This window comes from Delphinus delphis, chromosome 17, assembly GCF_949987515.2.
Source record: "Delphinus delphis chromosome 17, mDelDel1.2, whole genome shotgun sequence".
In the NCBI taxonomy this organism is placed as follows: Eukaryota; Metazoa; Chordata; class Mammalia; order Artiodactyla; family Delphinidae; genus Delphinus; species Delphinus delphis.
Window position 1 is genome coordinate 80043444 of NC_082699.1, and position 14349 is coordinate 80057792.

The 14349-nt window shown below is 51.3% G+C and overlaps 1 protein-coding gene across 1 annotated transcript in view; it reads right to left on the reverse strand.

Moving 5' to 3' along the window:
* The window catches only part of SCRT1 (scratch family transcriptional repressor 1), a 3840-nt gene extending 3431 nt beyond the window's left edge, over positions 1 to 409 (reverse strand). Inside the window, exon 1 of the mRNA XM_060035294.1 lies at positions 109 to 409. Coding sequence (XP_059891277.1) covers positions 109 to 409 — 301 coding nt within the window. The remainder of the gene's footprint in view (positions 1 to 108) is intronic.
* Positions 410 to 14349: the final 13940 nt, after the last annotated feature.

Consider the following 14349-nt stretch of genomic DNA (forward strand, 5'->3'; position numbering starts at 1 on the left):
AGCAGCCAATGGCTGGCGCGGGGGTGCGGGGAGTTCCGGGCCGCACAATGGCCGCGCGCGAGGACATATGTCCCCAATTAGGGCCCGGCGCCGCCATTGTCCCCTCACCCTCCCCCGCCCGGAGGTTCGGGTCTCCACGCTCCGAGCGCTCCCCAACGCAGCCCTCCGTCCCTGAGGACCAAGGTTGCAGGGGTGGCTCCGGGAGTATCCGGGCGCGTCCGAGCCGGGAGCGCGTGCGCACCCGGCGCAGAGAGCGGTGACCTTGTGCGGGGCGGCACGGCGGTCCCGCGGACACCTGCCGGGAGCGCGCGGCGGGAGGGCCGCACCGGGGGGCGCGCGTTCGGGGGCGTGCCGGGCGCGCTGAGCTCAGCGCCCCGCCGCCTGCCGGGCTCTCCGGTTCCTCCCGCATCTCAGCCCAGGAGCCGAGTGAGCGTGGCTGTGAGCGAGCCAGCCCGGCGCGGGGGCGCGGCGGAGACCACAGGCCCGCTTTGTGGCGGCGGTCCAGGCCGCGGCAGTGGCGGGATATTCATCTTGCGTGGCAGTTGCTCCCAAGGGGCGGGGGCGGGGCGCGGCTGGCCCCTTATCGCAGAGCCGCAGCCGGCGGGCCCCGCAGTGGGGGCGGGGACGGGGATCCCCCTCGGCCGAGCCACTCGTCCCTGCCCCCTCCCAGGGGGGCCAGGCAGAGGCGCAGCCGGAGGCACGGGCCCAATTAGCATTTTGATTGCGGGACTGGGGGGCCCATCTGGACCGAGACCTAATTACCGGGCTAACCCTCGGGGCGCCAGCGGGACGGGCCAGGCGCACTCCCTTCACCCTGGGTTCCCCGCCTCCCGAACAGTCCGCCCCAGTACTGCTCTCGGACCATGTCCCTGTCCCCCTCCGTTATCCCAGTGGCCCTGTCGCTCTGTCCGTGTACTTTTGCTCCTCCACCCCTTCCCTCATTCTTCCACTCCCTACCCTGTCCTTTGTCCCTCCCTCTGCACCTGTTTCCTCAGTCCCATTCCTCCATCGCCCTTCGCTTTTCCCTCATTTCTGTTCCTTCATCCAGCTTCTCGATTCTTCCATTCCTGGCTCGCTGTCCCAGACCCTGCCTGTCTGTCAATTTCCCCGTCCCCGAGGCTCCCAACCCTCTTGACCGACCGGGCGTCAGAGCACCGACACATGTGTCCTACGGCCCGGGCGCTCCCAAGGGGATCATTTAGGCCGCCCTCGCGCTCGCACTCGTTCGGGGTAGAGCCTGCAGCCCCTCGGGGCGCCCAGCGGGGAGGGGCAGCTGGGCCTAGGCCTTGGCCATCAGTCCGAAAAGGCCAGGTTGTGGAGCACACATGCGGCTCGGAAGCAATTACTTAGTCCTCTCCACCCCACCTCCTTTCAAGCACCCTGAGGTCGAGGTCACTGTGTTGCAGGAAGGGGGACCCCTCCCAGGGCCTGAGAGCGGGCTCTTGTCTAATACTCAGAAATGAACTGTCCGAGGAGACACATGTGCTGACAGAGCAAGAGACTTTATTGGGAAGGGGCGCCCAGGCGGAGAGGAGGAGGGTAAGGGACCCCAGGAGGACTGCTCTGCCGCGTGGCTCGCAGTCTTGGGCTTTATGGTGATGGGGTTACTTTCTGGGTCGTTTCTGGCCGATCATTCTGACTCGGGGAACTTTCTGGTGGCACATGCAACCGCTCAGCCAGGATGGGTTCCAGCGAGGAGGATTCTGGCGTCTCCTCTCTCCTTTTGACTTTTCCTGTATTCTTCCGGTTGGTGGTGGCTTGTTAGTTCCGTGTTCCTTACCCGGATCTCCTGTCGTAAAATAACTCATGCAAATTGTTACTGTCTTTGCCTGGCCAGGGCAGGCGGTTTCAGTCAGTGTTTCCTCTAACAACTCCCCCTTGAGAGACTTCGTACTGAAGATACTTCTTGGGAATTGGGGCAGAGGTCTCTTTCTTCTGTAACTACTTCCTGCTGAGAGGGGGCGTAGTGTTGCCTCATAGAGTAAAAGTCTGTCTCCACCTGATCAAAGTTTGGGGTGCAGGCTGCAGGGTGTGTGACTTTCAGCAATACAAGGACTTGTCTGAAATCACACCCATAGTGTCACCTAGTTATTTCCTTGGATGTCTGAACCATAGCTACTCCATTTTGACTTTTTTTTTAAATCCATTTTGACTTTTAATTGTAATTTTCTCCTTCATAGCCAAAGCAGATGTCACCATTAATGATGTTAGTGTTTCTCTAGGTATGAGAAGATGCAAGAGTTTGGACTCATAAAATCTTCTCCTGAAAATATCTCACTATCTGAAGGCCTGTCCTGCCAGGTTTTCTCAGAGCACAGAGTGCCTCATTCCTGATCTCCACCCTGAATTTCTTTTAGGGGGTGTTGAAGCTCAGTGGCTGTAGTGGCCATTGACTTAATCCTTGCAGAGGCAGACGGCAATTTTCAGTTGGCAGATCCCCTTCAGGGCCGTAAATTTCAGCATGGTTTGGGGGGCATTTCATGACCATTTCATCCCAGGGTGCTAGGAATGCGTATTCCCAGGTCAGGTGAAGATTTCACTGACAGGCCACTCAGTGTGCCGCTATTATTGGACTAGGCCTTACGAGTAGCCCAAAAGCCTCCGGACTACCTGTCTAGTCTAGTCTCTTATGGTGCAGGACAATATTCCCGCTTGCTGCTTCTTCCCATATCCAGACTTGCACTATTGCCGTCGTTGATCTTATGTGGAACTATATATTATCATTCTGTCAGAGGCTCAGTCACACATTTGGTAATGCAAGAAACAACAATTTTGTAAAACAGGCAATATAAACAAATTATATAGCTAGCAGATTAGTAAGCTCATAAGCAAGAATATAAGTCAAGAACTTCCATTAGGTGCAGCCCAGCATATCCCGGTTCGTCTGACTTAGTCTGTTCTGTACCAGTCCTTATCTTTAAGGGAAGTTATATACTGGCGTTGTCCATAAGGCCCCAGGCCAGTTTCCTACTGTTACTAGACTGATTATCCTTAGTATGATTTAAGTGTTCCCAACATAGAGGAGCCTCTAACTTAACTTACCACAGCCTGGTGTTAACTACATAAATCCAGCCCATGATTGCGGGAGGTCTCATTCCTTGGCGGAAACTCTGCTTGTTGCTCTGAATGAGCTTGAGTAACAGAAGAAAACTCGTGTTTATGGCCAGGGTCAGAGCAGGCATTATTAATTGGCCAGGTGAAGGGATTCTACCTAGTAATATCAATAGTTACCTGAACGTGACTATAATTTTTCTTTTAAAGTAAATTTCCAGGTTTCCCTGGTGGCGCAGTGGTTAAGAATCCGCCTGCCAGTTCAGGGGACATGGGTTCGAGCCCTGGTCTGGGAAGATCCCACATGCCGTAGAGCGAATAAGCCCATGCGCCACAACTACTGAGCTACTGAGCCTGCACTCTAGAGCCCGCAGGCCACAACTGCTGAGCCCCTGTGCCACAACTACTGAAGCGCACGCACCTAGAGCCTGTGCTCTGCAACAAGAGAAGCCACTGCAATGAAAAGCCTGTGCACCGCAACAAGAGTAGCCCCTGCTCACCACCACCAGAGAAAAGCCCGCACACAGCAACGAAGACCCAATGCAGCCAAAAATAAAAATAAATAAAAATAAAATAAATTTTTAAAAATTAAAAAAATAATAAATTAGATTTATTTATTTATTTAAAAAATGTTTTAAAAATAAATTTCCTCAGGGCCAACCAATGGGCCTTGGAGTGGAGAAATTCACCAAGGTAACCCAGAAGTACTAGACACAGGTAATTGGTCACAAACCCAACAATTGGACTGATTTTTAAAACTAGCATAGGATCGTGCCCATGATAGGAGAACATTTGATTCATATGCAAGAAGTCAGGAAAACATTAGAAATGATTGTATGAGTCAGGTCGAGGATCTTGGGCAATCTGTCTACTTCTGATGTTGTCGTCTTCTTGTCCTAGTGTGAGTGTAGTTTCTCCTCTGAGCATTGTTTTCAGGTGAGTTTTTTTTTTCTTTTTTAAATTTATTTATTTATTTCCTTTTACCGCGTTGGGTCTCCATTGCTGCACGCGGGCTTTCTCTAGTTGTGGCGGCCAGGGGCTACCCTTTGTTGCGGCGCGTGGGCTTCTCATTGCCGTGGCTTCTCTTTGTTGCAGAGCACGGGCTCTAGGCGCACGGGCTTCAGCAGCTGTGACACGCGGGCTCAGTACTTGTGGCTCATGAGCTTAGTTGCTCCGCGGCATGTGGGATCTTCCTGCACCAGGGCTCGAACCCGTGTCCCTTGCATTGGCAGGCGGATTCTCAACCACTGCGCCACCAGGGAAGCCCCTTAAGGTGGGTTTGAGGTCAGCCGTCCTCTCTATAGGCCAGTCCAGTGCAGGGACCCATTATGAGTGGAAATTAATCCGAGTCAATTCCCTTCAGTTTCACTGTGCATGAGCTAGTTAAGAGTACCTGATAAGCGTCCTTCCGTCCAGGTTGGAGATAGTTTTTTAAATTATGTCTTTTCCGGTATGCATAATCCCCCAGTTGCAGGTTGTGGTGCATCTGATCTTCATCCAAAGATAGATTACTGAGATATGCTTCAGAAACAAACTTAGAGTGTCCTTCAATTAAATTTTACATTAATATAACATAACAGCAAAGAACTATCTGGGAGATGAGTCTTAGTAAATACAGATCTCCATTAACAAAAGTGAGATTTAACATTCATTGAAACATAATCTTTTTCTCTCTAAAATTACCCTCTTTTCTACCAAATGTAACCAAATTAAGACTAATTTGTTTGCAGAATAAGTCTGGTCTCAGTACTTGGCCTGATGACTTATATAACTGTAACTGATCGTATAGACTTGCCGAAATTTTTATAAGGCGTCTCAGACCGGACTTTCAAAAGACCTCTCAGGGCTAGGAAAGTCATGCCAAGGGCTTATCACAGATTTTTGCCTAACAAATATAGGTGAATCCCTCCCTTTTCGAGGTCTCCAAAATACCTTGGGATTTCTGTACCTGCTAGTGAGGTAGCCTTCCTAATTTATCTGACAAAGCTGCTGGGAACCTAAGAGTTTCCAGTCTCTGGAGGGAGCAGATAGAAAAAGATAATGTTTCAATTCTGCTTACAAGAGTATAATTTACCAAATTTCTGTAAGTCAATGAGTTTGAGGGGAAAGTTTCTGTATACCTGGAAAACACAGATTTAAACCAGTAATTTTTCAGATAGAAACCACAAAAATTATAGCCGTATTCACCAGTTCACTCAGTCCTATGTAACTAACCCTTTTTGTTAACAACTTTATGAAGCCATCAGGTTTTTCATTAGAATTCTTCAGTTTGTTACCCAGTTCAGCATTATGGTCTGAAAGTCAGAAACCTGTATTTATCCAAAAGTCCTTTCTATAAATCTTCTTGAAGAGGAAGCATTTCTGCAAAGGCATTCGAGTGAAACCATAACTGTCTATAATGACAAAAGACTTAAGAAGGCACGTTTAAATCTGATTACAATACAATTGACAAAGAAACTTGATTACTGCTGTGACATACAACACTTTAAGATAATAACTAGCATTATGACTGATAACATTTTACCAGGACATGTCAGAATTTTAGGAACTGCCTATAATGTCTAGGATATCTATATTAGTAACATTTACCATACAATATAACCTAAGAAGATTTATTACTCATTTGACAATACTTCCCATGTAACTTAACATACCAGATGAACTTAGTTTAATATTTTTCTTTGGGATGTTTCAAGGGCCCTTTGAAGCATCCCAAAGTTAGCTAGAGGTAAAAAAAGGACTTCATTAGAATTTGATTTAGGAAGTTTTGTCAAAAAAAATTAAAAAGGGTTTAGAACACTCAGTCACGAAGGATGAAAGGTCACTGTGAAACAATAGTTATTCACTTAGCCAAAGTAACAATAAAGACTTCAAAGGCAAATACAGAACAGATCACTTAAAAGGTAAAGAAACTTGAAATCTGTTATCAAACGCAGTTCAACATTTTAAGAAATCTTGTCCTCTTAAGAGAGAGAAAAGCCAAATTCAAGTTTTGTTCCCACTTACATTTAAAATTCTTTTACTTGGGCTTCCCTGGTGGCGCAGTGGTTGGGAGTCCGCCTGCCGATGCGGGGGCTGCGGGTTCGTGCCCCGGTCCGGGAGGATCCCGCGTGCCGCGGAGTGGCTGGGCCCGTGAGCCATGGCCGCTGAGCCTGCGCGTCCGGAGCCTGTGCTCTGCAACGGGAGAGGCCACAACAGTGAGAGGCCCACGTACCACAAAAAAAAAAACAAAAAAAACACACACACAGGCCCGGCCATCCTAATCAGACACTCCCTTAAATACAAGATTGAAGACTCTCAGAAAACCTCCTATGGAGACACAGAACTTCAGATCCGAGTACTAACAGAGTAAATAGAAATATCTCAGGTCTTCAAAGATTTCAAAGGGAGGAGAGGAGGCCAGGTTAAAAGATGAGGGGAAGGAGGGGGGACAAAAGGGGTGGCCTTACAGACGTCTCCGGCCACCTGCAGACGTCCAACCATTACGGGACTTTTCCCTGGGCTTCCAGGAAGGGAGGACGGGAACTTGGCCCTACCAGAAACCAGAGACCAGACCACACCAGAGCCAGAATTCGAGTTCTCTGCTCACTGGAGGTGATCAGGCTCCGACCATCAGATCAGGCTGCGGCCCTTCAACCAGACTCCCGCGTCCAGGACCAGGACAGAAGAAAAAAGGGTAGGATAGGAGGGGTTGAAAGAGGAAAGAGAGCGGGTAGGGAAGAGGTCAATAAAGTCTGTTGCTCCTTACCCGGTCAGAGCACTCTGGCCAGTCGTCCGCCTCAGGAGGAGACCAAGAACAAAAGGGTCCCAGTTGCGGCCGCTGGGTCTGGTCCATCTGCGGTCGAGCTGGTCCCCGAGTACCCCGAGTGGTCAGGATGTCAGTCGTAGCAAAGAAGGGATCCCACCAGAGTTGCCATTTGTTGCAGGAAGGGGGACCCCTCCCAGGGCCTGAGAGCGGGCTCCTGTCTAACACTCAGAAATGAACTGTCCGAGGAGACACACGTGCTGACAGAGCAAGCGACTTTATTGGGAAGGGGCGCCCAGGCGGAGAGGAGGAGGGTTAGGGACCCCAGGAGGACTGCCCTGCCGCGTGGCTCGCAGTCTTGGGCTTTATGGTGATGGGGTTACTTTCTGGGTCGTTTCTGGCCGATCATTCTGACTCGGGGAACTTTCTGGTGGCACATGCAACCGCTCAGCCAGGATGGGTTCCAGCGAGGAGGATTCTGGGAGGTTGGTAGGACACGTGGACTGGTGTCTCCTTTTGACCTTTCCTGTATTCTTCCGGTTAGTGGTGGCTTGTTAGTTCCATGTTCCTTACCAGGATCTCCTGTCGTAAAATAACTCGTGCAAACTGTTATTGTCTTTGCCTGGCCAGGGCAGGCGGTTTCAGTCAGTGTTTCCCCTAACAACTGTGCCCCATGGTGGGGTCCAGCTAGGAGAGGCTGGGAAAGGACAGCTGGAGGTACTAACCCCTTTGGGAAGTTTCAGCCCCCTTGCACCGGAGGCCACCTTGAGTCTCTCCCACCGAGAGCTCAGGTATAGGGGGCTTTGTTGCAGGAGAGGGGCGTGGGTCCCAAGGCAAGGCCACTTTGGCCTCCGGCGGACCCAGTGGGTTGCGGGGCACTGTGGCACTCGAGGCCCACGCAGGGACCATACCCCGAGGAGCCTCTTGGCCTCAGGGTCTCTGTCCACCAGCCCCACCCTGCCCAGGTTCACACTGCAACAGCTGGGCCCAGCCCCTTATCCATGTCAAATGGGAAGGAGCTGGTGTTGGTTCTATGTTCCGCCACCTTCCTCTGCTTCCGTGTGTGCCACTTCCAGGCCCGGCAGGTCGCATGTTACTGAAGAGCCAGACTTTAAGCGGGGACCCCCAGTGCTGTATCCCCAGCACCGTGCCCCCAGCAGAGCCAGGAGCCCTGTGTGTGCCCACCCCTGGGCCCGTGGTCACCGTCTCACCCCCTCTGCCCTACTCTCTGCCCCAGTGGGCGTATCTGGAACCAGTTCTGCCTTCACCCCCCTAACCTATATTGAACATCAATCTGTGCTCTGAAGCAGGGGCAGCAGACACTGATCTCTGTGCTCCTAGAGCCCACAGTCCAGCCCAGGAAACAGAGGCGAACCAGTGAAAGCTTGGACGATGAGAGCAGGCACGGGAAAGACTGGGAGGAGACAAGCAGTGGAGGGCTACTGAGACCGAACAGTACTGGGGGAAACAACCCGTGCAAAGGTCCTGAGGCCACAGTGGGAGGAGTGTGGGCAGAAACCCTAGGCCAGAGAAGGGCAGGTGCATGAGGGAGAGCAGTAACAAGTTGAAGAAGGAGAGGAAGGGGGCAGAGACTAAGCCTGTGACGTGGTTATGGGCTTTGGCCTCTATTCCAGAGGCGATGGGATTCTGTGTCTTTCAGGAACAGCAGGGAGGCCAGTGAGGGTAAGCAGAGGGGTCGAGTTTATCCAGGTGAGCTACTGAGAGAGGCATGTGAATCAAGGGGCGTGCAAGGGAGGGGTGGCAGTGATTGTGGAATCTAAACCAGATGAGAAGAGGGTGAGGACACGTCATCCTGGGGCTCTGGGGCGCTGGAGGCAGCAGTGAGCTGGGAGGGGTGATGGGCAGGGAACCGGGTGTTGAACCGAGATGCCGGGGCGGGGTTGGGGGGGTTACTGGAGGTGACAGGGTCCAGGGCGTCGTTGAGGCAGAGGATGAGGTCACTGGCAGGAAGAAGAGGTCAACACCGAGGGGCAGGGAGCTGAAGGGTGGCGCACGGGAGTTCAGGCCTGATGCAGCGGTGCGGCGACGCCTCGGCAAGGGCTGGGGTGGGGGGTGGGTGCGGCCGACGGGCAATGGACGCGTCAGCCAGGACTCTTGGGGGGAGCAGGGGGAAGGGGCTGCAGGCTGCAGCAGGGAGAGGGGTCGTGGCACTTCCAGGCCTGGGGGTGAGGCGGGGAGAGGAAAAAGCAGCCCCGGAGAAGGCTGGCGGGAAGGGAGCAGGGAGGAGGGGCCGCGGTCAGGGGAGAGCAAGGGCTGAGTGATGGGGCTGAGGGCGTGGGGGGATGCTGGAGCCTGGCCCCGGGGGAGGGTGTCAGGACTGGGGGGCTTTACTCCTAAACAAGTGATGTGTGCTGGGAGGGGCTCATTGGAACAAGGGCTTGAGGCGGACCTGCTGGGGTGGGAGGTCTGAGCCGCAGCAGGAAGGCCAGACCACGAGGCAACTGAAACCGGCTACCTGAAAAAGACCAGGAAAAACAAAGGGTGAACATCAAGGTAGTAGAAAATGAGTGCAGTAAATTCAGCAATGGTTACTATTCTGATAGTAGGAACAAGTAGTATTAGGTGAACTCGTACAGAGCAGGAATGCTGGTACTCCCAAGGGGTTAACAGGAGATTTACCACACAGGAAATGAGGCCTCGCCAGAAAAGTCGTGCAAATTAAACAATGAAAATGTAAATTCAGGGTTTTCGGGGGGGGGGGGGGGGGGGGGGTTTTTTTTTTTTTTTTACATCTTATTATAGAAAATATCAGACATGCACAAAAGTGTAGAGAGTCAGACCATGTGACTGTCACCACCACCACCTAAGGCCAGTTCACGGCCAGCCTGGTTTCCTTTTTGCCCTCCCCCCATCGCAAAGCGCCACTCTTCTCTTAGGAGCTAAACAAAGACGGGAGAGCAGGCGGCCTGGCTGTTGTGTGATGGAGCCCCAGCCTCGTGCTCTGAGTCCGTCCAGCCCTACCTGGGGGCACCAGAGGTATGACTGGGCCCTGCCCCCTTCCTGTTTGGGGCAGGGTGTCCCCTTAGCCTCCTGCGTCCAGGGTCTCCAGCTGGCTATATGAGAGGCCAGCTGCCCCAAAGTGGCCCAGATCCCTCCTCAGTCCAAGGGATCCAACTGCCCGACTCGCTCACAGCCTTGGTCTCATTCAGCCTGAGCCTGAGCTGGAACCTCCCATACGCTTCAGACGCCTCCGTGTTCCCGAGTCAACACAGGCATCTGTCCTATCCAGACACAGGTCACTAGTGTCCCCTACAGGACTGTTCTTTGGGGAGTTTTAAAGGAGACACGGCGGGGGTGGGGGGGGGCGGCGGGCAGGAGAGTGAGCTCTGGGGGGGGCGGAGGAAGCCGGGAGAAAGTGACCAGAGGGACTGCAGGGCAGGGCTGCCTGGGCCACCAGGGGGAGGCTCTGGCAGCAGGGGGTGGCCTGCCACCCCTCCTACGCTCCACAGAAGCTTGGCATGTGGTGGCCTGGCAGCCCCGCACTTCCTGATACAGCGTGGACCTCCGTAACCTCACCTTCCTGTCCTCTCCATCGGGTTGCCACTTTCATTCAACCTTTGCTCTGGGACATCACGCCCCCATGGCTCCCCCCCGCAACCCCCTACCCCAGCTCTGCCCCAGAGAGATGACCATGCTCACTACATCCTCTCTGCTGCCCGTCCGTCCACCTTCTCGCTCTCCCAGGAGCCCGGCCCCCTGAGGACTACACTTCCTCAGCAAGGGCAGCGGCTCATTCTTCTGAACACTAGCTAGCCTCTTCCCGTCCCGTAGCCACTCCTACGACTTTTCTCTGTGGTGCACACGTGACACACTGCCCTGATCGTCTACCCAGGAGGGACTCTGGTCCCATTGCCTGCAGGGGACAACTTCAGCTGTCAGAGGCTCCAGGGGTTGCCCCTGGCCCCATGTGCCAGCCTTCTCGTGATGGCTGGCATCGAAGGGCTGGGCGATGCAGGAGCCAAAGGCCTGGCGTCTCAGCCCGATGCGGGCGCCTCTAGCAAGATGTTCCGACCCCAGAGCCCTCGCAGCGGCACATCCTGCACACTCTGCTTCAGTGTCTCCCTCTTGGAGAGCCCGGGCAGGGAGTTGAAGTCAGGAGTGGTCCAAGACAGCCTGGACTGAGGCAGACTCGCTCGCTGCCTGGCTGGCTGCAGGTGGGGCACAGACAGACCGGGGGCACAAGGCCAGGGTCCAGTGGTTCAAACTTTCCCCTGTAGTGAGCGGGCATCACACAGCAGGAACGGCTGCACCAGTGGCTGGAGGGCCTGGCGTTTCAAACGTGCAGGAGCAACAGTCGTGATCGAGGCCGTGGTTCAGCTCTGGTGAGGCTCCAACGGAAGGGTGATGAGAGGCCAAGAGCCTGGCCTAGCCACGGAAAGCCCAGCCCCTTGGTGGCAGCTCCCAGCTCTGCAGCCAAAGTGCAGAGTGCTGAGGGTCAGGCCTCGACTTAAGCGTCAGAGCAGCTGAGCTCCAGAGGAACTTGGACGAGTGTCCACTTCCAGCACAGAGTGCAGTTACAGGAACCAAATTTACCATCCTACCTGAAACAGCTAAAAAACTAGGCAAAATGGGGCTTCCCTGGGGGCGCAGTGGTTGAGAATCCGCCTGCCAATGCAGGAGACACGGGTTCAAGCCCTGGTCTGGGAAGATCCCACATGCCGTGGAGGAACTAAGCCCGCGAGCCACAACTACTGAGCCCACGAGCCACAACTACTGAAGCTTGCACGCCTAGAGCCCACGCTCCACAACAAGAGAAGCCACCGCAATGAGAAGCCCGCGCACCGCAACGAAGGGTAGCCCCTGCTCGCCGCAACTAGAGAAAGCCCGTGAGCAGCAACGAAGACCCAATGCAGCCATAAATTAATTAATTAATTTTTTAAAATAACAAAAGGGAGGAGGGACACAAACAGGTTCCCATTCAAAAAAAAAAAAAAACTAGGCAAAATAGATGAAGCAATGGATCTCAAGACATTGGGCATCAGCAATGAAGGACAGTGACCCCTGAGAGGTGACAAACAAGGTGAGCCCTATGATCCCCCAGGTCACTGCCTAGAGGGTGTGTCCAGGCTGTGGCACAGGTGGGCCACCCGGGCAGACTCCTCAAGTTCAGAGACGGAGCTGGGTGTCTGGGAAGGCCGGGGTGGCCAGGATTCGCAGGACAGAGTACCAGGGAGTACTTTCAAGAAGAATTTAGAGAAAATATTTACAATGTATATATTTTTTCAGATTAGTATTTTTCTTTCTTTTGAAAAATACTTGAAAGTGGAATTGCTGGATCATATGGTAGTTTTATTTTGAGGAAACTCCATACTGTTCTCCATAGTGTAGGAGGGTTCACTTTTCTCCACACCTTCTCCAGCATTTGTTATTTGTAGACTATTTTTAAAATTTATTTATTTATTTTTGGCTGCGTTGGGTCTTCATTGCTGCGCGCAGGCTTTCTCTAATTGCAGCGAGTGGGAGCTACTCTTCGTTGCAATGCGCGGGCTTCTCATTGCGGTGGCTTCTCTTGTTGTGGAGCACAGTCTCTAGGCGCGCGGGCTTCAGTAGTTGTGGCACATGGGCTCAGTAGTTGTGGCTCGCAGGCTCTAGAGAGCAGGCTCAGTAGTTGTGGCGCACGGGCTTAGTTGTTCCGCGGCATGTGGGATCTTCCCAGACCAGGGCTCAAACCCGTGTCCCCTGCATTGGCAGGCGGATTCTTAATCACTGCACCACCAGGGAAGCCCTTGTAGACTTTTTAACGAAGGCCATCCTGACCAGTGTGAGGTGGTACCTTACTGTAGTTTCGATTTGCATTTCTCTAATAATTAGTGATGTTGAGCATCTTTTCCTGTGCCTCTTAGCCATCTGTATGTCTTCTTCAGAAAAATCTCTATTCAGGTCCTCTGCCCATTTTTGAATCGAGTTGTTTGTTTTTGATATTGTGTTGTATGAGTTCATTGTATATTTTGGATATTAACCCCTTCTCAGATATATCATTTGCAAGTATATTTTCCCATTCAGTAGGTGGCCTATTCATTTTGTTGGATGTGCAAAAGTTTTTTAGGTTGATGTAGTCCTATTTGTTTATTTTTGCATTTGTTTCTCTTGCCTGAGGAGACGTATCAAAAAAAAATTGCTAAGAATGATGACAAAGAGCATACTGACAATGTTTTCTTCTAGGAGATTTATGGTTTCAGGTCTTACATGTAAGTCTTTAATCCATTTTAGCTTATTTTTGTATATGGTGTGAGAAAGTAATCCAGTTTGATTCTTATGCCTGTAGCTGTCCAGTTTTCCCAACACCATATTGAGGAGACTGTCTTTTCCTCCTTGTATATTCTTGCCTCCTTTGTCATGGATTAACTGACCTTGTACACATGGATTTATTTCTGGGCTCTCTATCCTGTTCCATTAATCTATATTTCTGTTTTTGTGCCAATACCATACTGTTTTGATGACTGGAGCTATGTAGTATAGTTTGAAATCAGGGAGTGTGAATGCTCCAGCTTTGTTCTCTTTTTTAAGATTGTTTTGACTATTTGGGGTCTTTTGTGTTTCCATACACATTTTAGACATACTTTGTGAATGGGTATGTGGAGAATGCCATTGGTATTTTGATAGGGATTGCATTGAATCTGTAAACTGATTTGGGTGGTGTGGACATTTTAACAATATTAATCCTTCCAATCCATGAACACAGTATATCTTTCTACTTGTTTGTGTTGTCTTCAATTTCTTTTTTTTTTTTAATATTTATTTATTTATGTGGTTGTTCTGGGTCTTAGCTGCAGCAGGCGGGCTCCTTAGTTGCAGCTCGCTGGCTCCTTAGTTGCGGCTCACCAGCTTCTTAGTTGCAACAGGCAGGCTCCTTAGTTGTGGCATGTGGGATCCTTAGTTGTGGCATATGAACTCTTAGTTGTGGCATGCATGTGGGATCTAGTTCCCTGACCAGGGATTGAACCCAGGCCCCCCGCATTGGGAGCCCGGAGTCTTAACCACTGCACCACCAGGGAAGTCCCTCATCTTCAATTTTTTTCATCAGTGTCTTATAGTTTTCTGAGCATAGGTATTTTACCTTCTTAATTAGGGTTATTCCCAGATATTTTATTCTTTTTAATGCAATTGTAAATGGGATTGTTTTCTTACTTTCTCTTTCTGACAGTTCTTTGTTAGCGTATGGAAATGCAACAGATTTCTGTATATTAATTTTGATGTTGCAACTGTACTGAATGCATTTATTAGTTCTAATAGTTTTTTGGTGGTGTCTTAATAATTTTTTATGTATAGCATCATGTCATCTGTAAACAGCGACAGTTTTATTTCTTCCTTTCCAATTTGGATTACTTTTAAATATTTTTCTTCTCTGATTGCTCTGGCTAGGACTTCCAATACTATGTTAAATAGAATTGGTGAGAGTGGGCATCCTTGTCTTGTTCCTGATCTTAGAGGAAACGCTCAGTTTTTCACCGTTGAGTATAATGTTAGCTGTGGGCTTATCATATATGGCCTTTATAATGTTGTAGCAGGTTGCCTCTATACCCACTTTGTTG